Source organism: Sapajus apella, unplaced genomic scaffold, assembly GCF_009761245.1.
Source record: "Sapajus apella isolate SASKATOON/1434 unplaced genomic scaffold, GSC_monkey_1.0 scaffold99, whole genome shotgun sequence".
NCBI lineage: Eukaryota > Metazoa > Chordata > Mammalia > Primates > Cebidae > Sapajus > Sapajus apella.
This window is the reverse complement of record NW_022437039.1, coordinates 104,855-126,350: the sequence shown is the minus strand read 5'-3', so window position 1 is coordinate 126,350 and position 21,496 is coordinate 104,855. Positions and strand designations below refer to the sequence as shown.

General features: G+C 57.8%; 5 protein-coding genes across 14 annotated transcripts in view; 3 read left to right on the top strand and 2 right to left on the bottom strand.

Moving 5' to 3' along the window:
- BICDL2 (BICD family like cargo adaptor 2) overlaps positions 1–8,710 on the top strand; it is a 24,324-nt gene extending 15,614 nt beyond the window's left edge. For all 4 annotated transcript variants that reach the window (XM_032257884.1, XM_032257885.1, XM_032257886.1 and 1 more), the window contains 8 exons: positions 4,490–4,705; positions 4,828–4,944; positions 5,045–5,191; positions 5,873–6,067; positions 6,183–6,332; positions 7,582–7,712; positions 7,944–8,064; positions 8,139–8,710. In XM_032257884.1, the coding sequence (XP_032113775.1) occupies positions 4,490–4,705; positions 4,828–4,944; positions 5,045–5,191; positions 5,873–6,067; positions 6,183–6,332; positions 7,582–7,712; positions 7,944–8,064; positions 8,139–8,306 (1,245 nt within the window). In that variant the 3' untranslated portion in view covers positions 8,307–8,710. The remainder of the gene's footprint in view (positions 1–4,489; positions 4,706–4,827; positions 4,945–5,044; positions 5,192–5,872; positions 6,068–6,182; positions 6,333–7,581; positions 7,713–7,943; positions 8,065–8,138) is intronic.
- Positions 8,671–12,261, bottom strand: THOC6 (THO complex 6). Of its 2 annotated transcripts, none has more exons than XM_032257893.1 (13): positions 11,933–12,261; positions 10,611–10,726; positions 10,436–10,500; positions 10,258–10,361; positions 10,136–10,173; positions 10,010–10,058; positions 9,836–9,907; positions 9,645–9,747; positions 9,506–9,555; positions 9,349–9,411; positions 9,143–9,253; positions 8,925–9,059; positions 8,671–8,849 (listed from the first exon to the last, which is right to left on the bottom strand). In XM_032257893.1, exons 1-13 carry the CDS (start codon positions 11,969–11,971, stop codon positions 8,769–8,771), a joined length of 1,026 nt encoding a protein of 341 aa, XP_032113784.1. In that variant the 5' UTR covers positions 11,972–12,261; the 3' UTR covers positions 8,671–8,768. The 2 variants fall into 2 exon arrangements, with proteins under 2 accessions (XP_032113784.1, XP_032113783.1); XM_032257892.1 differs by lacking the exon at positions 11,933–12,261 and adding an exon at positions 10,842–11,100.
- Positions 12,017–13,679, top strand: HCFC1R1 (host cell factor C1 regulator 1). 5 transcript variants are annotated; one of them, XM_032257895.1, is made up of 4 exons: positions 12,303–12,450; positions 12,766–12,822; positions 12,935–13,063; positions 13,306–13,679. In XM_032257895.1, exons 1-4 carry the CDS (start codon positions 12,356–12,358, stop codon positions 13,439–13,441), a joined length of 417 nt encoding a protein of 138 aa, XP_032113786.1. In that variant the 5' UTR covers positions 12,303–12,355; the 3' UTR covers positions 13,442–13,679. The 5 variants fall into 5 exon arrangements, with proteins under 5 accessions (XP_032113787.1, XP_032113790.1, XP_032113786.1 ...); XM_032257897.1 differs by lacking the exon at positions 12,303–12,450 and adding an exon at positions 12,457–12,612; XM_032257896.1 differs by lacking the exon at positions 12,766–12,822 and having other exon boundaries at positions 12,017–12,450.
- Positions 13,680–13,918: 239 nt separating this feature from the next.
- TNFRSF12A (TNF receptor superfamily member 12A) lies at positions 13,919–15,978 on the bottom strand. Its single transcript, XM_032257894.1, has 4 exons — positions 15,805–15,978; positions 14,971–15,075; positions 14,607–14,741; positions 13,919–14,525 (listed from the first exon to the last, which is right to left on the bottom strand). Exons 1-4 carry the CDS (start codon positions 15,896–15,898, stop codon positions 14,470–14,472), a joined length of 390 nt encoding a protein of 129 aa, XP_032113785.1. The 5' UTR covers positions 15,899–15,978; the 3' UTR covers positions 13,919–14,469.
- Positions 15,979–17,262: 1,284 nt separating this feature from the next.
- CLDN6 (claudin 6) lies at positions 17,263–21,346 on the top strand. Of its 2 annotated transcripts, XM_032257882.1 has the most exons (3): positions 17,263–17,547; positions 17,777–18,154; positions 20,033–21,346. In XM_032257882.1, exon 3 carries the CDS (start codon positions 20,054–20,056, stop codon positions 20,714–20,716), a length of 663 nt encoding a protein of 220 aa, XP_032113773.1. In that variant the 5' UTR covers positions 17,263–17,547; positions 17,777–18,154; positions 20,033–20,053; the 3' UTR covers positions 20,717–21,346. The 2 variants fall into 2 exon arrangements, with proteins under 2 accessions (XP_032113773.1, XP_032113774.1); XM_032257883.1 differs by lacking the exon at positions 17,263–17,547 and having other exon boundaries at positions 17,683–18,154; positions 20,033–21,345.
- Positions 21,347–21,496: the final 150 nt, after the last annotated feature.

Sequence of the window (21,496 nt, the reverse complement as noted above, 5' to 3'; positions counted from 1 at the left end):
GGCCATGTGTGGTGGCTCACACCTGTAATCCCAGCACTTTGGGAGGCCGAGGTGGTTGGATCACCTGAGGTCGGGAGTTCTAGACTAACCTGACCAACATGGAGAAACCCCGTCTCTACTAAAAATACAAAAAAGTTATCCAGGCATGTTGGTGCCTGCCTGTAATCCCAGCTACTCGGGAGGCTGAGGCAGGAGAATCGCTTGAACCTGGGAGGCAGAGGTTGCGGTGAGCCAAGATGGCACCATTGCATTCCAGCCTGGGCGACAAGAGCGAAACTAAAACTCCGTCTCAAAAAAAAAAAAAAATGGAAAGGAAGGCCTAGGGTCAAAACCTTGCCCGGCTGTGTGACCCTAGGTCAGTTGCTGGCCCTCTCTGGATCTTGGGTCCAGCTCCTCAGCAGTATAGCGGAACAACAGGCAACAGTCATGGGTATCCACTCCCTGTCTGGCACTGGGCTAAGTGCTTTTCATGACTCTGTTGATTCTCGCCCAGCCCAATGAGGTAGGAACAGTTCCCTCTGCCCAGGTTCTATTTTTGGCCGAATTCTCCCTCTGGGGCTCACACCTGGTCTTCTGAACACCCTCCTTTATCTGAGGCATCAGCCCCAACCACTGCCCTGAACCTGACTTGGGTAGCTAACTGTCTCCACCAGGCCACCTAGTGGGCATCTCAACACAAGTGGCACTCGATTCTACACCCCCATCACCTGCTGTCCCCATCCCCACCTTCCCACCTGAGGACCAGGGCCTGTGCACCTCCTTGGCCTCTCTCTCTCTCTCTTTTTTTTTTTTAACAGGGTCTCCCTCTGTCACTCAGGCTGTAGTGCAGAGGTGGAATCATAGCTCACTGCAACCTCAATCTCACAAGCTCAAGCAATCCTCCCATCTCAGCCTTCTAAGTAGCTGGGACTGCAGGCACATGTGCACCACCATACCTGGCTGGTTTTTGTATTTTTTGTACAGATGGGGTCTCACCATGTTGCCCAAGACATTTACATTTTTTACTGTCATTCTCTCATGAATGTACAGCAAAGTTTTCAAGTGGCTAAATTGCCAAGTTTGACCCACAGACTCCGGCCAAGTGACAGATGACAGAAGTACACAGACACAGGTGTTTTTTCTGTGAGAGCACAGCTAGGGGACCCCAGAGCTTACAGACCCCGAAGAAGGAGTTCGTCCATGCAGCCCTAATATACCAGACACACTTGAATTTATTTTAGAACAGATTTATTTTATTTTTTTATTTTATTTTATTTTATTTTTTTGAGACGGAGTTTCACTCATGTTACCCAGGCTGGAGTGCAATGGCGCGATCTCGGCTCACCGCAACCTCCGCCTCCTGGGTTCAGGCAATTCTCCTGCCTCAGCCTCCTGAGTAGCTGGGATTACAGGCACGCACCACCATGCCCAGCTAATTTTTTGTATTTTTAATAGAGACGGGGTTTCACCATGTTGACCAGGATGGTCTCGATCTCTTGACCTCGTGATCCACCCGCCTTGGCCTCCCAAAGTGCTGGGATTACAGGCTTGAGCCACCGCGCCCGGCCTTTAGAACAGATTTAATGACAAAAGTCTTGAGCAAACACCACTTGTGGGTAATTAACATTGCTGACCCCCCCCTCCCCCAGTAGAGAGCAGTCATGCGCATGGATGATCAAAGGTTGGTTTGGGAAGTGGGGAGAATAGGTAAACAAGCTATTTAGATAAACTCTGCTACATTCCCCTGTTATCTGCCCTTTGCTGCAAAAACTTTGCGGAAAAAGTTATGACTGAAGGCATGACTTCTGGGCTCAAGCAAACTCCCTGCCTCAGCCTCCCAAAGTATTGAGATTATAGGTGTGAGATAATGTGCCCAGCCAACCTTTGTTGAGTGCACACATTCCCCCTATATCCACAAGCCGTTTTGATTCTTCTAAACTAAATTCGAACCACCCACTTGTCAGCTGTGCAGCCTTCAAGCTGATCACAGCCTCCATCACCTCTGCCCCAGACACTCCAGCCACCTGCTCCCAAGTCCCCAGCATCCACTCTTTTTTTTCTTTGAGATAGAGTTCCGCTCTGTTGCCCAGGCTGGAGTGCAGTGGCACCATCTTGGCTCACCACAACCTCCACCTCCTGGGTTCAAGTGATTCTCCTGCCTCAGCTTCCTGAGTAGCTGGAATTATAGGCGCCCGCCACCATGCTCAACTAATTTTTATATTTTTAGTAGAGACAGTGTTTCACCATGTTGGTCAGGCTGTTCTCAAACTCCTGATCTCGAGATCTGCCCACCTCGGCCTCCCTTGGCTGGGATTACAGGCATGAGCAACTGCACCCGGCCTCTCTCTCTCTCTCTCTCTCTCCTCTCTCTCTCCTCTCTCTCTCTTTAAATTATTTTTTAGATGGAGTTTCACTCTGTCACCCAGGCTAGAGTGCAGTGGTGTGATCTCGGCTCACTGCAACCCCCACTTCAGGGGGTTCAGGCAATTCTCTCACCTCAGCCTCCTTAGTAGCTGGGATTACAGGCATGTGCCACCACAGTTGGCTAATTTTTATATTTTTAGTAGAGATGGGGTTTCATCATGCTGGCCAGGCTGGTCTCGAACTCCTGACCTCAGATGACCCACCTGCCTTGACCTCCTAAAGTGCTGGGATTATAGGTATGAGCCACTATGCCCAACTCCCAGCTTCCACTCTTGACCCCTGAAGCCCATGCTCTAAGAGACACCCCAGGATCTTCAAAAACTGCAAATCAGATCCTTTCACTCCTCACCCAGAATCTCCCCCTCACTCTTAGAATGAAACGGAAATTCTTCCCCAGGGCCTTAAAGTCCCCAAGAGCTGGGCTCCTCTCTCACCTCATCACAGAAGCATTCCTTCTTCCCCTCCTCCAAGAAGGGCAGCTGCACCACCCTCTCCCCCACAGCAAGGGCTCTTTTCAGTTCCTCCAAGAGCTCACGCTTGTTCCCTCTGGGCTTTGCACCTGCTGTTCCTTAATGCTTGGCCCTCTTTCTGGTGGCTCCTTCTTGTCCTGCAGAAGTCAACTCAAACACAACATCCTCCTTGAAGGACCCTCCACCTCCACCCCACTCCTTACTCTTCATCACTTCCCAGGTCTCTTTACAACACTTAATGTCCCCTGAAATTACCTGACTCTAGCATGTGTCCATACTCTCTGGACTCTGAGCTGCTTGAAGCAGTGAACTTGCTGACAGCGAACCCCAGAACAAGTGGAGCTCAGGAAATATTGTAGGATCGATAGTAGTGTGGGTGGATGGACTTAAGAGATATTATGTGCAGGCCACAAGGCATCAGCAGAGCCAAGCATCCGCCAGAACAATCTGACCTTGAACCTGACAGCTTAATCCTACTGCCCCCACAGTATTCGGTTGAAGAGTTTTGCTGCCTGAGTTGGCATCTCTGCTTCACGAAATTACTGTGTGTTGGCTGGGCACGGTGTCTCACACCTGTAATCCCAGCACTTTAGGAGGCCAAGGAGGGTGGGTCACTTGAGACCAGGAGTTCAAGACCAGCCTGGCCAACATGGTAAAACCCCGTCTCTACTAAGAAAACAAAAAAATTTGCCAGGCGGGGTGGCGCACCATGCCAGAAATCTCGGCTACTTGGGAAGCTGAGGCAGGAGAATGTCTTGAACCCAGGAGACAGACATTTCAGGGAGCCGAGATCATGCCACTGCACTCCAGCCTGGACAAAAGAGTGAGGACCTGTCTCAAAAAAACAAAACAAAAATAAATGATTGTGTGTCCTTAGCCAAGGCACTCAGCATCTCTTTGAGCTTCAATTTTATCTGTAAACCCAGGACGTTAGTGATTCTCCCTCTAGTGGATGAAATGGAGCAATGCAGATAAAGCCCTGGTGCAGGGTACCTGAGTCCCTGCAGCTGCTGGAGAAATTGACACCTTCATGTAGGCGCAGCCCGCTTTGAGGGCGGAAGAGGGTGGGCCAGAGGTTAATCCCCAACTCATCTGCTTCCCCACGCTGGGCATCTGGGTGTGCCAGGGCATCCCTCCGCTGGTCAGACAGGTTTTGGACCAGGGCGGGGCTGACCAGGGTTAATTAGAGGGAACTGGCCAGGAGGAGCTAGGGAGGGGGCTGGGCAGAGTCTGGGCTCCAGAGCCCGTGGGCCACAGCAGGTGTGTGCCACCATGGGCCGGGGCTTGAATTCTGCCAGACTGAGGCGCCAAAAACGGCGCTTGCGACCTCGGGTCCAGAAGCCCAGGCAGCAGCTGGAGGTGAGTGGGCATCAGAGAGCCCCACCCCCACCCTTGCACCGGGGCCCGTAAGTCCCATCTGCCTGGAACATTGCCTCTGGGTTTCTGGGTCTTGCTCACTGTTCCTCCTGCACTCTCCCTTGCTTTTGTGTCTGTCTTGGACACAAGGCCCCCTTAGGTGTTCTCCTTAGGTGTCTGTCTCTCCATCCCATCTCTCTGTGCCTGTCCAGTCTCATCGGTGCCACTCTGTCTCTGTCCCTCTGTCGTGGCCCCCACAGCGGCTCCAGCAAGAGAACCATGAGCTCCGTCGAGGGCTGGCAGCCCGGGGAGCTGAGTGGGAGGCCAGGGCCGTGGAGCTGGAGGGAGACGTGGAGGCCCTGCGGGCACAGCTGGGGGAGCAGCGCTCAGAACAGCAGGACAGTGGGCGAGAACGGGCGAGGGCCCTCGGTGAGCTCAGTGAGCAGAACCTCCGCCTCAGCCAGCAGCTGGCCCAGGTGGGACAGCCCTGACCCCAGGGACCCGGGCAAGGTTGGGGAGGACGCCTGGGTCCCCAGTGGGGATTGGGTGCGTTGGGCTTGGTGCTGAGGCTCCTCTGTCCCCCTGTCTACCTCGCCAGGCCTCCCAGACTGAGCAGGAGCTTCAGAGGGAACTGGACACCCTTCGGGGACAGTGCCAGGCTCAGGCACTGGCTGGGGCAGAGCTGAGGACGCGGCTGGAGAGTCTGCAAGGGGAGGTGAGTGCCAACTGGGGCTCGGGGATTGCCTGAGATGAAAAAGCTGGGTTGGGGGCTGGGAGGGGGTGGCCCCCTCCCCAGCTCTCAGGTGTTTCCCCAGAACCAGATGCTGCAGAGCCGCCGGCAGGACCTGGAGGCCCAGATCCGAGGCCTGCGTGAGGAGGTGGAGAAGGGCCAGGGCCGCCTGCAGACCACCCACGAGGAGTTGTTGCTGCTGAAGCGGGAGCGGCGGGAGCACAGCTTGGAGGTGAGCTGCAGGGCTGGGGGACTATGACTGCCTCGACCCTTGGCAGTGGCTTCAGCACTTTCTGGGAGATGAAGCCAGAGCTGGGTCACTGGGAGGCCCAGAGGCTGGCCCACAAGACCATGGGCATTAGCCTGTAGGCAAGTGGGAGCCACGGAAGGCCGTTGAGCAGGGGAGGCATGCTCTTAGAATGCATCAGGGCCTGGCAGCTGGAAGGGCCAGGGACGGGGCTGATGCCAGAGCTCAGGCCAGGAATGACAGCCCCTAGACAGAAAAAGGAATGAAAAGAGGACGCATGGTCTGATGTTAGAGGTCTCAGGACTCTGCACTTTGGGGTCGGCTTGTCTGCCTTCGCATCCCAGTGCTGCTTCTTACTACTGTGGAGCAAACAGCCTCAGTCGCACTGCTAAATGCCGCGTGAAAGCAATTAGTGAGTGAGGAGGTAGACTGGGCAGGGGAGGGGAGAGGGCTTTTCGAGGTGGGCCCCACTTTATAGGCGAGGAAATTGGTATCTCAGCTGAGGGAAGGCACGGCTGAAGTTGCCCAGCGATCCAAGAATGGGAACAACCTGGGCCGCTGGGGTGCGGGGCCCTCTGCGGCCCCCCAGCGTGGACCTGCCGCGGGATGCGGGTGCTGGGTGGTCCCGCTGACCGCCCGCACTTCCGTCTGCGGGACCGTCCACAGCTGGAACGCGCACGCTCCGAGGCCGGGGAGGCGTTGAGCGCGCTGCGGAGGCTGCAGCGGAGAGTCTCGGAGCTGGAGGAGGAGTCACGACTCCAAGACGCCGACCTGTCGAGCGCCTCGCTGCAGTCGGAGCTGGCACACAGCCTCGACGAGGACGGCCAGGGCCAGGGCGCTGACGCACGCGGAGACGCCCCGGTGAGCTCATAGGGCACCAATCCTGTTACCTGTGCCATCGGGAGGGTCGCAGGCGCCGCCTTTCCTCCTTTCCGCAACAGACTCCACGCCACTAACCCATTTCTTTGGCCCACAGACCACCCGGTCCCCAAAGACCCTAGAGGCGTCCAGGCCCCAGCCTTCACCCCCAGAGGAGAGCTTAGAGCCCCCCAAGAAGCGAGCATCCCTCAGCCCAGCGGAGATACTAAAGGAGCAGGAGGCGGAAGTGGCCAAGCTGCAAGATGAGGTGGGGAAGAGGAGGGCACGTTGCTGGTGGCAGGACCCCTCCAGCTGTCAGTTTCTGTCTCCCATGTCGCCTCCCAGCCTTTGCCCACGGAGCTCCCTACACCTGTGTTGGAAATAGATGCTCCGTGCGGCAAAGAAAAATTAGCACTGAGACAGAATCTTTCAGCACACCAATTCTTACTTCCTGGACTGCAGGAAGAGTACCCTGCAATCATCGTGCCAGAAGAGTACAATGAACAAAGAAGACACACAAATATATTCCTTATGCATTTGGGGTCGTCCCTACTGCTTTGTCTGATCTCCGTTGACTGGAGCCAGACCTCACAATTTAAAGTAAAACCCAATTGGCCGACAACTTAAAATTTTTCTAAACAGGTAAAAGCAATGGAGAGCTGGGACATGCCTGTGAGCACGTCCAGCACAGATATCCTGGTTAAAGTACAAGGACACAGAACGTACTATGTGCCTGTAAGCATGGCATGTTTAACAGCTGCATAGGATAGAGCTTAACAAAGAATTAGCACACTTATTCTTTAACAAGAAAGGAAACTTTAAAAAAGAACTTTTCGCCGGGCGCGGTGGCTCACGCTTGTAATCCCAGCACTTTGGGAGGCCGAGGCGGGTGGATCACGAGGTCAAGAGATCGAGACCATCCTGGTCAACATGGTGAAACCCCGTCTCTACTAAAAAACTACAAAAAATTAGCTGGGCATGGTGGCGTGTGCCTGTAGTCCCAGCTGCTCAGGAGGCTGAGGCAGGAGAATTGCCTGAACCCAGGAGACGGAGGTTGCGGTGAGCCGAGATCGCGCCATTGCACTCCAGCCTGGGTAACAAGAGCGAAACTCCGTCTCAAAAAAAAAAAAAAAAAAAAAAAAAAAAGAACTTTTCTACTTCCCACACCTGAATTGGCCTTCATCCCAACAGACTTACTTCAAGAGCTAGCCTGTATGCCACCTCCTCCAGGAAGACTTCCCGACAGCACCTCTCCCCTTAGTTCCTTAGTGCTTCTCCCTGCATTCCTCCTGGAGGGTTATGGCACCCCAACTAACCCTGCTCCACCCCACCGCGCACCAGCCTGAGGGGCTCAGAGGGCTCATCTAGGAGTCTCCAGCACAGGGCCACAGCTGCCTGGGGTGTCTGTCGAGCAGGCAGAGGATAGCTGGGGAGAGCCAGAGTCGGGGCTGCTGGGAGGAGCAGGGACTGGAAGGCCCATTGGCCCATCTGCCGCGCGGCCCCTCCTCTGCCCACAGATCGCGCTACAGCAGGCAGAGCTGCAGGCCCTGCGGGAAGAGCAGCAGAGGCAGAAGGAACTGCGGGCGCATGACGACCCTGGGGAAGCCCTGAACAGGGCCCTCTCAGACCGGGACGAGGCCGTGAACAAGTGAGCCTCAAGTCATCCACCACCACCCCAGCGCCCCCGGGACCCCTCTGAGCTCCTGATTCCCCTTCTGATACTGGTTATCATTATCCCCACCCCCACCCAGGGTCCCACGGCCCTCCTTGATCTCGGTGTTGGCAGTCCCCCTCCCGCCCGGGTCCAGAAGTCCCCCGTCACCCCGGCTCCCTGAGGTCCCAGCGCCCTCAGATGCGTCGTCCGCCCCTCCCACTCTAGGGCCCTGGAGCTGTCCCTGGAGCTCAAACGTGTCTCTCTGGAGCGAGACTCCCTGTCCCGGGAGCTGCTGCGCGCCATCAGCCAGAAGGTGGCGCTCACGCAGGAGCTGGAGGCCTGGCAGGTGAGGGGCGGGGCCTGCGTGAGGGGCGGGGCAGGGGGCGGGACCGGCGCTGAGTCGACCCCGGCCTCCTGCAGGACGACATGCAGGTGGTGATCGGGCAACAGCTGCGCTCACAGCGCCAGAAGGAGCTGAGCGCCGCCGCGTCGTCGTCGACCCCGCACCGCGCCGCGCCCCGCTTCTCGCTGCGCCTGGGCCCGGGGCCTGCCGGCGGCTTTCTCAGCAACCTCTTCCGAAGGACCTGACGGCGGGGCCCGGGGGGCTGCCCTTGCCCACTTGGGGGCCCACTTTCCTCTTCTGGCCAATGGAGCGACAGGGCACGGATTGTCTTCCAAGAGGTGCTGATGCCCTCCCCGCCCCAGGAGGATGGGCAAGAGCTCATCGGGAGCGGAGCCAGCTTTGTGGGGCAGAAGCTCCAGGTGGGTTGCAGGGGCAGGTGAACAGAGCTGTCGATTTTCCGAATCAATATAGGTCTGTCTTTTCCAGGGCGGGGATTTATGGGGTATTTCTAGGGCAGGGATGGGGCTGGGTATTTATGTATCAAGATCGGAGAGATTAATATATAAATCACGCCACCGATTTGGCCTCCATTCGTGGAAAGAGCGAGCGTGGAAGAAAAGCCTGAAACTTTATTGTTAAAAAAAAAAAAAAGAAAAGAAAAAGAAAACCACTCTAAAACCCTTGCTGGCTGGGGGTGTGGTCAGAGGTCAGAAGGACAGGGAGAAGGCTCGGTAGCCCAGGTTGGTGAAGACATCCACCCGGCAGCTGTTGCCTGCAGCTGTCAGGACCTGGAGAAGAGAGGGGCATGACTGGCCTGCCCATTCCCCCGCCTCCCAGCTGCCCGAGGCCCCTGCCGGACCCACCTTGCACTCGGGCGCGGCTGGCTGCTGGTTGAGGCTGAGGCTGAGCAGCCCTGGGGAGGAGCCAGGCACCTGGGCCTTCAGCTCCCCGCTCAGCTGCCACTGGTTGACACAGCGGCCCTGGCCAGCAGACAGAATCTGCAGAGGGCAAGGAAGGTGCTCAGGGGTCAGGGCTGGAGGGAAGAGCCAGTGGGGGTGGCAGACGAGACAGAGGGACTCACCAGGTCCTGATAGAAGGTGACGTGCTTCTGTGGCGCCCGCATGGGGAAGACGGTGGTGGGTGTGGAGGATCGGAGGTGCCAGAGGGTGAGGGCTGGGCCCCCTCCACAGACCTGGACAGAAAGGTGGGAGTCCCCAGCTGTGAGCTACGGCCCACAGCTGACAGGGCCCGAAGCTGCCAACCTGTCCCACAGTCTGCCCTGCTCACCATCCAGTCGGAATCAGTTGCCAAACAACCGATCCAGCGCCCATTGTGGGGCCTGGAGCACTCCTGGGAGGGGAAGGGGAGGAGGGAAAGAGGTGAAGTCCTGGAGGGTTAAAGGAGTTGCTGGGAAAGAGGACAACGGCCACGGTCACGCCCTCACCTCGTGCTTATAGACCTCGATTGTCTGGACCTCCTTGGCTGTGCGCAAGTCTGCAGGGAAAGAACCCACCCTGAGTAGTGCCCCACAAGCCTCAGCCTCCCTCACTACCATGTTGCCCTCCAACTAGCCACCTCCTTACCCCAAAGTCGAACAGCTCCATCCTCGCCACCTGACAGCACCTCCGGGCTCCTTTCCCTCAATGCCAGGCAATGGATGTAGTCTGTGTGGCCGCGAAGGACCCGCTGCAGGTAGAGGGGCGATGTCAGGAGATCTAGGAAGAGTGCCTCTCCCTGGCCTGGACCTGCTCTAGGGCTCCAAGCCCCTGCTCACCGTGAAGGTCCCGGTTTCAAGGTCCATAGTGTGCAACTGACAGTCTCCCCCAGCCAGGATGAGGGAATTCTCCTATGAAGGGGCAGGGTGAGGCAGGAAGTCAGTGTCCAATCAGGAAAGGCAGAGAGTGAAGGATCAAAGTTTGGGCCAAGAATAGTCACATGGGGCTCAGACCTTGGGGACCAGCAGCAAAGCATTGATCTCAGGCACTTCCAGGCTGGTCCTGGGGCAGGAAAGTCAGGGTCAGTGAGGGAGTGCCTTCACCCCCATGCGCCCTCTATCCACGTGGCCCTGGCTCACCTGTATGGAGGCTGACGACACCACAGCTCCTTACAGCCCTTCAAAAAGAAAAACGTGAAGTGACCTCAAAGGCCCTTTTTGGTTCTGGGCACCCCAGCCCTTTCCCCAGCTTGACTCCTTACCTTCTTGAGCATCTCCGCCCAAAGCCAGGCCTTCACCTCCCCATCCCCAGCACTGAGCAGATGTCGATCGGTGGAGACCATGCTGTAGACCGGCCCATCATGGGCTAAAGAGAAATCCAGAAGTAAGTGAGCCAATCCCACCCAAACACCCGAAGCCAGACTCCACGGCTAGACCCACCTTGGAAAGTCACCACCGGCTTCTTACTTTCCTCTTTGGCTTCCGAGCTCAAAGCAGCAGACAAGCTGCAGGGGACAATGGAGGGGACCCAGGAGTCAGAAACAGAAGGCATCCGTCCCATGAAGACCAAGTGCCAGGGTGCCAGGACTAATGGGTAGACAGTGGCAGAGGGTACCTAAAGATGGCGATCTGCCCATAATTGTTGCCAGCCGCCAGAAACTTCCCACATGGTGAGACGCTTTGGGAGAAGATGGTCATATGGAGCCGCTGCAAGGCCTGAAACACCTCTGCCTGCAAGGAAAGACTGGATGAGGCCTGCCTGGGACATCTGAAACCTCCCATCCACAGACTCCTCCCTGCTTCCCCTGACACTTGCCAGGCCTCCCACTGTCCTGACTTCTCAGACCTCTTTTGCAGCAGCCAGCACCTGACCATGCATTCCCATGGGTGGCTCCAAGAAGACACTGAGGAAGGGGAGGGTTGAGGTCTGATGCTTCATGAACCTCTGAGCAAGCACCCAAGCCTCTCCTACCAGCTTCCTCAACTGTCAAATGGACAGAAGATTCTGTCACGATTAGATGAGCTAGTGTATAGACAGAGCTTTGCACAGGGCTGTCACTCAGTGCTTAAGCCAGGTGCTGTGGCTCAAGCCTGCAATCCCAGCGATCTGAGAGGCTGAGGCGGGAGGATCGCTTGACGCCAGGAGTTCGAGAGCAGCCTGGGAAAGGTGGTGAGACTCCATCTCTACAAAAAAATAAAAAAATTTGGCCAGGCACGGTGGCTCACACCTGTAATCCCAGCACTTTGGGAGGCCAAGACGGGCAGATTACCTGAGGTCAGGAGTTTCAGACCCGCCTGGCCAACGTGCTGAAATCCTGTCTCTACTAAAAACGCAAAAATTAGCTGGCCGTCGTGGGACATGCCTGTAGTCCAGCTACTCTGTAGGCTGAGGCAGGAGAATCGCTTGAACCCGGGAGGCAGAGGTTGCAGTGTGCTGAGATTGCGCCATTGCACCCCAGCCTGGGCGACAGAGACTCCATCTCAAAAAAAAAAGTTTAAAAAGTGGCTCGGCTCCGCCGGCGCCGTGGCTCACGCCTGTAATCCTAGCACCTTGGGAGGCCAAGGTGGGTGGATCACCTGAGGTCAGGAGTTCAACACCGGTCTGGCCATCATGGTGAAACCCCATCTTTAAAAAAAAAAAAAAAAGTGGCTCTGCTTGCGAGAACTAGCTAGGAAATTAAAAAAAATAAAAAGTGGCTCTACTATCCCAAAATAGAAAAATGTACCTACTTGTAATCCCTATTCTCTGACTTGCGTTAAGCCCCTGAGGCCTTATTGATTACTTTCCCGCCCCCCGCCCCGCACACCGGGTCATAGTCTGAGTCCCACAAACAGCCCGAGCAAAACAAGGCTCCAGGCACGATTCCCTGCCCGCCCAGTCCAAGTTATGCATGGACTACAAACCCCAGAAGGCACCGCGCACCACGTCCGTCTCACCTGACCCAGAGGCACCACGAGCGGCAGAGCTCGCTCCATCTCCAGAACTACAAGTCCCAGAGTGCTCCGCGCGCGACGCAACCTCACGAAGCCGTACGTGCCTACAGCGGTTCCTCCTCGCGGCGCTCTGCCGCGTTCGGCGCGAAGGTGGCTGCTGCGTACTGTACTGAACCCAGGAGCCGAGGTGAGCGCCACGAAAAACTCCGACACTAAGAAGTGGCGCCCACCGCCGTTCCGCTAAGCCAGATCCCTTCCCCCACCCCGGGGAACAGGCCCGCCTTCCGCCACACGCCACCCGTCTGCCGCGCCCGCGCAGAACCTCGCCGCTGCGCACGCCTAAAGCCACACCCCTTCGCGTTGGGCCACGCCCTCAGAGACTCCGCCTCCGTCGCCCAGATCCCACCCGCAGGACCCCAAAACCCAATGATTCTGCAGCAGCCCTTGGAGCGAGGCCCCCAGGGTGGGGCCCAGCGCCTCTCGCGGGCCGCCTTGGGGGTGACTCGTGGCCTGGACGCCAGGTGCGTGTAGGGGACCAGGGTGGGCCTGACCAAGGGCCTTAGGAGCTTTGGCTGGGTGCTCAGAGCTGGTCTGCAGGATGGACACGGTGTTGGGCGAATCGGCGGGGCTTAGGTGTGAGCTGAGACCGGATTGGGTCTTCGGCTCAGGGTCGAGACTTCGAGGTACGCTGCTGGATGGCCCAGGAGAGAGGGGACAGGCACCACCTGAGACAGGAATGGGCTTGGGGCTCCTGGCTGATGCTGCAGACTCAGGCGGGCAGATCCTTGGGAAGGGGCCAAGAGGGTGGGGTGCACCAGGCTGTCTTTTTTTCCCAGCTCCCCTCTCCGAGGAGCTGTGCCCCTGAGCACCAAGCGGCGCCTGGAGGAGGAGCAGTGAGTTTGGGGGCAGGGAGGGACTCCCAACAAGATCTCTGTCACCTCTGGTCCCCAACACACTGCCACCTGCCTCAGTATCCCAGCCTCCCTCTCTCTCATCTCTCCCCAGGGAGCCTCTGCGCAAGCAGTTTCTGTCTGAGGAGAACATGGCCACCCATTTCTCTCAACTCAGCCTGCACAATGACCACCCCTACTGCAGCCCCCCTATGGCCTTCCCCCCGGCCCTGCCCCCACTCAGGTAGGCTCCTCCACTGGCCAGGCTTTCTGCAGGATCACAGGCGGTCCTCCGTGCTGACCTCAGGCCCCTGCCTCATCGTGCCATATTTAGCTCTAGCTGACCTCTGGGTTGTTTCCCATCTTGGCTCTTTGAAAAGTGCTGAGAACCCAGGAGCCCCTGGGGACCTGGACCCCACCTCCTGGTGGGAGGTGCTCAGCTAGGCCAGCCTCAGCTCCCATGCCGACTATCATTTCCTCTTCTAGGAGCTCTTGCTCTGAGCTGCTTCTCTGGCGATACCCTGGCAGCCTCATCCCTGAAGCCCTCCGCCTGCTGAGGCTGGGGGACACCCCCAGTCCCTCCTACCCTGCGACCCCAGCTGGGGACATAATGGAGCTCTGAGTGCTAGTGGACAGCGCCCCTCCCACCTTCCTTCTTCCCCACAACAGAAGAGACCAGCGACTCCCGCAAAGGGACAAGGAGCCTCCCTCTCCTCCAGACCAGGCATCTGGGCACCAAGACCTTCCCTCAACAGAGGACACTGAGCCCAATGAAACTCTGGGATGAGAGGGGTGGGAGCATGGGAAGGGAGGCATCCCACCCCCAAGAAGAACTGAATAAAGATTGCTGAGCAAAGAAAGGCTTCCATGTGGAACCTGGGGCTTTTGGGGATGGTGGAGAGGGCAGAGGCGCAGGATGCTGGGGTTCTTCTCAAGATCTTCCCTGGAAAACTGTTAGGGCCAGCCAGGTCCTGCCGGCTGAGTTCCAGGCATTGAGAATGTGTGAGTCAGAGCCTCACCCCCGCCCCCGTGGCTGGCTGACTCACTCCCTCCCTTCAGCTCAGGGGAGTCAGTTGGGGATCACTGCCTCTCCAAACCATTTAAAGTTAAAGATTCCTTTATTAATAAATTCTCCCTCCCCTCCGAACTTTCCCCAAAATAAATATCTCCTCCCATCTTTAGGGAGTTGGGGGGTGTCTGTATCTTAGGGCCAGCCCTCCTAGTGGGCCAGCCCCCTAGTGTTAAAAATAGGTCCCTAACCCCCCAGGCTGGTGACCCCTGTGGTGGAATTTCAGGACATCTGAGTGAGGGGGGCCTAGTGTCTGTCTGTCCCCCAAGTCAGCCTAGCCCCCAGGGCCTCTAGGGAGGTGGATACCTCCTTGTGCAAATGCTGCAGTTCCTTAGTCAGTGTCAGCTGTTTGTGTGAGCCAGCTTAAGGCTCCCTTTCTGTTCTGAGGCCAGAAGCAGGGCAACCAGACACCTTGGAAGGCTCCCCTGAACGCTGCAGGAGCCCAGGCCTCAGAGGTGATTCACCACCCCCCACCCCCCTGTGGCTGGAGTGGCTCCTGCCACGTCTGGGAGGCAGAGACTGGCTCTAGATGGATGAATGAATGATGAGTAGGCGAGCCCCGGTTGGCAGGGGGCGCATTGTCACTGGATCAGGGCCACGGCCGGGCAGCCATCTCCACCAGTCTCCTCTATGGGGGCTGCAAAATAAGAGGTGGGGTCGTCAAGGGCAGGGGAAAGGTCGAGTGATGAAGCGGCTGGGGAGGCCGGGGCTCACTTACTGGTGAACTTCTCTCTCCTGCGGCATCGTCTCCAGACCAGGAAGCCAGAAAGCAGCCCCAGCACGAAGGTCAGGCTCAGAGCGCCCCCCAGGATGGGCCAAAGCAGCCGGAAGGGGGTCGGAGGTGCCGCAGCGCCTGGGGGCGGACTTGGAGTCAGACCTCGCCCCTCTCCAGACCAGCCCCCTAGGACTGAGCCTTCAGCCTTCTCCCAGCCGTGGCCCCCTCCCTGACCTGAGACCCCTCCCCACTCCCACCTTCCCCTGATTGATTTCCCAGATGCGAAGCCCTCGGCCCCCCTCTCCGCACCAGCCACGCTTTCTCCCAGTCAGGGATCCGATCGCCACTGGCCCCGCCCCCCACTCACAGCCTAGGCAGAAGTCGCTGTGTGGTCGCGCCCGGCACGACGCGCAGTCCATGCACTTGTCCAGGTCCGCGCTCCAGGAACTGCCGCGGGAGCAGGGGGCGGTGTCTGGGGAGGGGGCCGAGGGTCAGAGGCTGGGGGCGGGACTCGGCTATTCTGGGGCCTGAGGTCAGGGTCGGCCGGCTCGAATAACGTGAGTCACTGGCGCCCTCCCCGCACATTCCTCACAGGTGACCGCACGGCCCGACCGGGACACGGCAGCTCCAGGAGGGAGGGCGTAGCGCGGGACGCTGGGTGTGGGGGTGTCAGGTCCCCATAACCCCCCTGCCGCCGGCGGGTGACTCACTCCTGGGCACCGGGCCCGACCCCGGTCCCTCCCCCCGCATAGCTGGGCACTGAAGTCACCGGATGGAAGGGGGCATCCTACATGGTATAGAGGGCACAGACCCTAGTGCCTCTCGACAGCCCCCCCAACTCGTCGGTCACTGGGGCTAGTTAGACCGCGTACAGACCGGGCTGGGGGCGTGCCGCTTCCTAGACTAAACATCCCGCCCTCAAAACTTACTTTCTCTCTCCACTTCTAGTTCGAACTTTCGGAACCGAAGATCCCTCCCCCACCCAACCCCAATTGGACAGTGGGAGAAACTGAGGCCCGGATTGTGAATGAAGCTTGGAAAGTGATGGAAGCTCCCACAGCGGGAAGCGCGCTGTCTGAAGCCCACCTGACCCCAGATCCCCACATCCGCCTGTTCCCCCAGTTCCGCGCTGTCCTCCGGGCACCCAATCTCGGCTCCAGAGCCCCCGCCCAGGGTTCCCCGATCCCCGCACCCCGCGTACCTGGCGCCCACTCTCCGGCCACGGCGCGCAGCAACGCCAGCCGGAGCCCCAGCACGAGGAGCAGCAGCAACGGGCGCAGCGAGCCCCGAGCCATGGTGCACGTCCCGCGCCCGCGGCTGTCTGCGCCCGCCGCCGGCCGGCAAGACCCATGGCCGCTGCCCCGCCCCCGCCCCCGCCTTCCGGGGCGGAGCTTTCGCCTCCGCCCGCAGTGAGGTCCGCTCCAGCACGCCAGGGGCCCGCTGCGTTCATTCATTCATTCAACGAAGTCCTGGCGCGGGAGCTGCCAGGACCTGGCAGGCACGTAGACCCCTCCTTTGCCCCGCCTGTGGTCTAGTCCGGGGCGCGTGGGGTAGGGAAATCAGAAATCAGACACGAGTGCTTCCTTCGGCAGCACATACAGAAATCAGTCAAGAAAGGCTGGGCGCGGTGGCTCACGCCTGTAATCCCACCACTTTGGGAGGCCGAGGCGGGAAGATCACGAGGTCAGGAGTTCCAGACCAGCCTGACCAACATGATGAAACCCCATGTCTACTAAAAACACAAAAATTAGCCGGGCGTGGTGGCGCGCGCCTGTAATCCCAACTACTTGGGAGGCTGTGTCGGAAGAATCGCTTGAACCCGGGAGGCGGAGGTTGTAGTAAGCCGAAATCGCTCCACTGCCCCCCATCCCACCCGAGCGACAGAAAAAAAAACCCGGTCCAAAAAAAAAAAAAAAAAAAAAAATCACGAACAATTCCTGCAGATCACTGCAGCTTCCTTCCTACCCCACCACTCCACACCTCTTGAGATTGCATCTCACTCTTGCTCAATGTGGAGTGCAGTGGCGCAATCTCGGCTCTCTCGGCTCAGGTGAGTCTCCCACCTCAGCCTCCCCACTAGCTGTGACCACAGGCACGCACCATCACGCCCGGCTAATTTTTTTTTTTTTTTTTTTTTTTTTTTTGAAACAGAGTTTCTGCTCTCGTTGCCTAGGCTGGAGAGCAATGGCACGATCTCGGCTCACCGCAACCTTTGCCTCCCGGTTCTAGCGATTTTCCTGCCTCAGCCTCCGGAGTAGCTAGGATTACAGGCACGCACTACCAGGCTAATTTTGTATTTGTAGTAGAGACGGGATTTCTCCATGTTGGTCTGCCTGGTCTCTAACTCCCGATGTCAGGTGATCCGCCCGCCTCGGCCTCCCAAAGGGCTAGGATTACAGGCGTGAGCCACTGCGCCTGGCCATTTTTTCATTTTTTGTAGACACCGAGGTCTCACTATATTGCCCAGGTTGGACTGGGCACTGCAGCTTTCTTAAGGGCCTGAGGGGTGTAACAGTAACAACATAAAAATAGGGCTGGCGCGGTGGCTGACGCCTCTAATCACAGCACTTTGGGAGGTGGAGGCAGGTGGATCAGGAGGTCAGGAGTTCAAGACCAACCCGGCCAAGATGAGTGAAACCCTGTCACAATTAAAATTCCAAAATTTAGCCGTGCCTGGTGTTGGGTGCCTGTAATCCTAGCTACTCGGGAGGCTGAGGCAGGAGAATTGCTGGAATCCCGGAGACTGAGGTTGTGGGGAGCGGAGACTGTGCCATTGCAGTCCAGACTGGGTAACGGAGCAGGACTCTGTCTCAAATCAAACAAAAGGCATAAAAATAATGTGCTCTAGCCAGGCGCGGTGGCTGAAGCCGGTAATCCCAGCGCAGTGCGAGGCCAAGGAGGTCGGATCGATTATGCCCCTGAGTTCGAGACCAACCTGGGCAATGTAACCAGATCCTGTCTGTACAAAACATAAATTAGCTAGGCGCGCTGGGGCGGGCCGCCTGTAGTCCCAGCTACTCAAAAGGCTGAGGCCGGAGGATCGCGTCAACCCGGGAGGTTGAGGCTGCAGTGAGCTGTGATCACACCACTGCACTCCAGCCTGGGTGACACAGTGAAAATATTTATTTTCTCTAAAATAATCCTAATAGTATGCCCTTTAATTTGTACCTTAGGAAGTAGTTACATAATAAAATGCAGACTTGTTCTCTCCACTTTGCGAGGTAGGAAACGAAGGATCGGGAAGGTTAGGTGAGTTCTCCATGTCACCGCGCTGTGTAAGCGGTGCAGTGGAGACTCAAGTTCTGTTCTCTCCTAAGCCCGGCGCCCGTCACCCTCGGTGAGTCTGGACGTCCGCCCGCCTGGCGCAGCGACCCCAGCCTCCAGCGCCCTCCTCTGACGAGGCTGGGATTCGCACGCCCGCTCGCGTCTGGGACAGGGTCTCTGCCCCTCCTCCGGGGCGGTGGTCCAGTGACGTCACCGCGTCTTTAAGACCCCCGCCTCCGCCGCTTTCCGGACACTCGGCTTAGGAATTTCTCTTATCCATTTCGCAGGTGAGTCCGGGGCAAGTGTGCGCGTTGGAGACACGCCTCTTGGGGTCGGGTGCAGGGCGGTGGCGGCGTGGGTAGGGGTACCTTCGAACTCCGGCTGCAGTCACCTGGATGCGCGAGTCCCTGAAAGGGTCGGGGCGGTCTGCTCCCAAGCCTCCGCGGCGATCCGGTCCTTCCGCGGCTCCCAAGGGTTAAACGCCCCTCCCCCTTCCCCAGGGACAAAGACACCGAAACCCCGGGCGCCCTCCCCCACCTGCCTTGCCTCTCGGGGCGGGACGCCCCTCGCCCCCTTCCCCTTCACCTGCGGAAGCGGACCTTGAGGCCACTGCAGCTATCGAACCCCTCCTGGGCGCGCAGCTCCCTGGCTGGGGTTGGGGTGGGCGGGTGGGCGGGGGAGCCCTCGGACAGAGTCGGGTCTGCAGTGCCTGGAAAAGAAAGGGGCAGGGACGCACTCAGAGGGCAGAGGACTGGGGCGCCTAGACCAGCGTGGCCCTGGCCCTAACTCTGCCAGAGGCCTAGTGCCTGGACCCGGCGGCCTTCCCGGGTCAGTCTTCCCAAGGTGGCCAGCTCCGCCCAGGCCTGGGGCCCCCGGCTAATGAGTAGAGAGCCTGCCCTCCGGCCACTGCAGGCAGGGATAAGTTTAGCTCCAAGCTGCAGAACGTAAGAATTCTGGGCAGTGGGAGGCCACAGCCAAGCGCTGGGCAGAGGTGATCCCCTCGACAGCCTCCAACACTGCCTGGGATATGAGCGGACACAGGTGCAGGATCTGGAGGGGAGTCTAGCACCGCATTTAGGAATTAGGAAAAGGCCCTCAGCCTTGAGGCTACACGCTCCAGCTCTTAGGTGAGGTCAGAAGGGTGGTACGAGAGAGCCAGTGAGTGGCTTTGGGGAAGGAACTGCTTTTGGGTGGGGGATTAATTATCTTTTTCTTCAACTCTCCTGCCGCTCCCAGCTTTGGCTGGGCCTCCAGATGTGAGGAGCTTGGCTAATCTCCAGGCTCAGGTGGCTCCTGTAGGGTGAGGGAAGGCGGGGTCTGAGATACAAGATCCCAAGATCCAGCTAGTGTCTGCTAGCCTGGAGTGTGGAATCAAGTTGTGAGGGGCATTGAGTGGTGTGAGGACGCTTGGAATCTCCAATCTTAGTGTCAAAACTAACAAGTTTTGGTTGAGCACGGTGGCTCACACCTGTAATCCCAGCACTTTGAGAGGTGAAGGCAGTCTAATCATCTGAGGTCAGAAGTTCGAGACCAGCCTGGTCAACCTGTTGAAACCCCGTCCCTACTAAAAATACAAAAATGAGCCTGGCATGGTGGTGCGCATCCATAATCTCAGGTACTTGGGAGGCTGAGGCTGGAGGGAGGCAGAGGTTGCAGTGAGGTGAGGTAAGATTGAGCTACTGCGCTCCAGCCTGGGTCACAGAGCAAGACTCCATCTCAAACAAAAAGAAACGGACAAATATTGCACCTTAAAATCAGGGCCAGAACCGAACCATTCTACATGGAAACTGCCTGGAAATAGCACCGTCTTCTCATCCTTTTTTTTGCCGCCTTGCGGCCCGATCCCAGGCTCTGACCCTGGACTGGCATTGCATAGGTTTCACCCTGTCATCTTTCATTTGCACTCACAGCGGCCAGGGCAGGGCTGCTTGCACATTCGCTGTCTTGAGCCAGTGCCTGTCACATAACTAGAAAAAAAAATAAATACTAAAGCATTATGTGCTCATTTTGCCCATGAGAAGTGAGGCTCAGGGAGCGTGTCTCCACTGCAGTATGGGATATGATGACCACTTTCCAGGGCACATGCCCCTGGTGTCCTGTCCACACGTGGCCTGAGGTCTGGGCCCTCCAGGCCTCACCTTGCTGTGCTTCTGTCCCCACTACAGTGCAGCTCCTTCACCCTCACCATGGCCTCTGCCGGAATGCAGATCCTGGGAGTCATCCTGACAATGCTGGGCTGGGTGAATGGCCTGGTGTCCTGCGCCCTGCCTATGTGGAAGGTGACCGCCTTCATCGGCAACAGCATCGTGGTGGCCCAGGTGGTGTGGGAGGGGCTGTGGATGTCCTGCGTGGTGCAGAGCACAGGCCAGATGCAGTGCAAAGTGTATGACTCGCTGCTGGCGCTGCCGCAGGACCTGCAGGCCGCTCGAGCCCTCTGTGTCATTGCCCTCCTTGTGGTCCTGTTCGGCTTGCTGGTCTACCTTGCTGGGGCCAAGTGTACCACCTGTGTGGAGGACAAGGATTCCAAGGCCCGCCTGGTGCTCGTCTCTGGGATTGTCTTTGTCATCTCAGGGATCCTGACGCTAATCCCCGTGTGCTGGACAGCGCATGCCATCATCCGGGACTTCTACAACCCCCTGGTAGCTGAGGCCCAAAAGCGGGAGCTGGGGGCCTCCCTCTACCTGGGCTGGGCAGCCTCGGCCCTTTTGTTGCTGGGTGGGGGGTTGCTGTGCTGCACTTGCCCCTCGGGGAGGGCCCGGGGCCCCAGCCATTACATGGCCCACTACTCGCCATCGGCCCCTGCCGTCTCTCGGGGGCCCTCTGAGTACCCTACCAAGAATTACGTCTGACGTGGAAGGGAATGGGGGCTCCGCCAGTGCTAGAGCCATCCAGAGGTGGTAGCGCCCAATAACTTTGGGATCTTTTGTTTCTGCTTCCTACTGCTGTCCTTTTGACTGAGGGTATTTAAAATCCATTGAAGACAACCAAGAAGGTGACTCAGACTCCCACCTGGGCTCTGCTGTTTCTCACCTTGGGATGATTGAACCAAAGAGGGGATGCTTTGAGATTCTGGATCTTTCTCCACCCTAGAGATGCCCATCTTAGAAGCCAGTTGAGCTGTGGAACTAATGTGGAGGCTGCTTGCTATGCTGGCCTTTGGGACAAGACAGACTGTCCTCAAGAGTTCCTGCTGCTGGGAGCTGGGCTTCCCTAGACTTATCAGGACAGCCACCCCTCCATCCTACTCAGGCCTCTGGAGCCCCACTCTTCACCCCTGGGAAAGCAAGTGATCCGTTAACAAAGGACTACCCTCCTCCAGAACTTTGGACCTTCTCTGTCCTGATAGGACGTCCACACCTCCAAAGATCCCAGATGTGTAGACCCCCCACTCCCACCTCCAATACTGTACCCTTCTGCCCTGCCCATCCTGCCCTGCTTACACTCATGTTTTTACCAAATAAAGCATGTTTTGTTGGTGTGTTCCGTGTTGCAGGGGGTTACTGAGTGCCCAGCCTAGCTAGGAGAAGAGGTGGACATAAGTGAGTCACGATCCCCTCTGCCCTCTGCCCATGGTTTGAGTGAACAAACCCAGGCCGAACCTGGAGTCAGACCTTGGCCTGACAGCCACC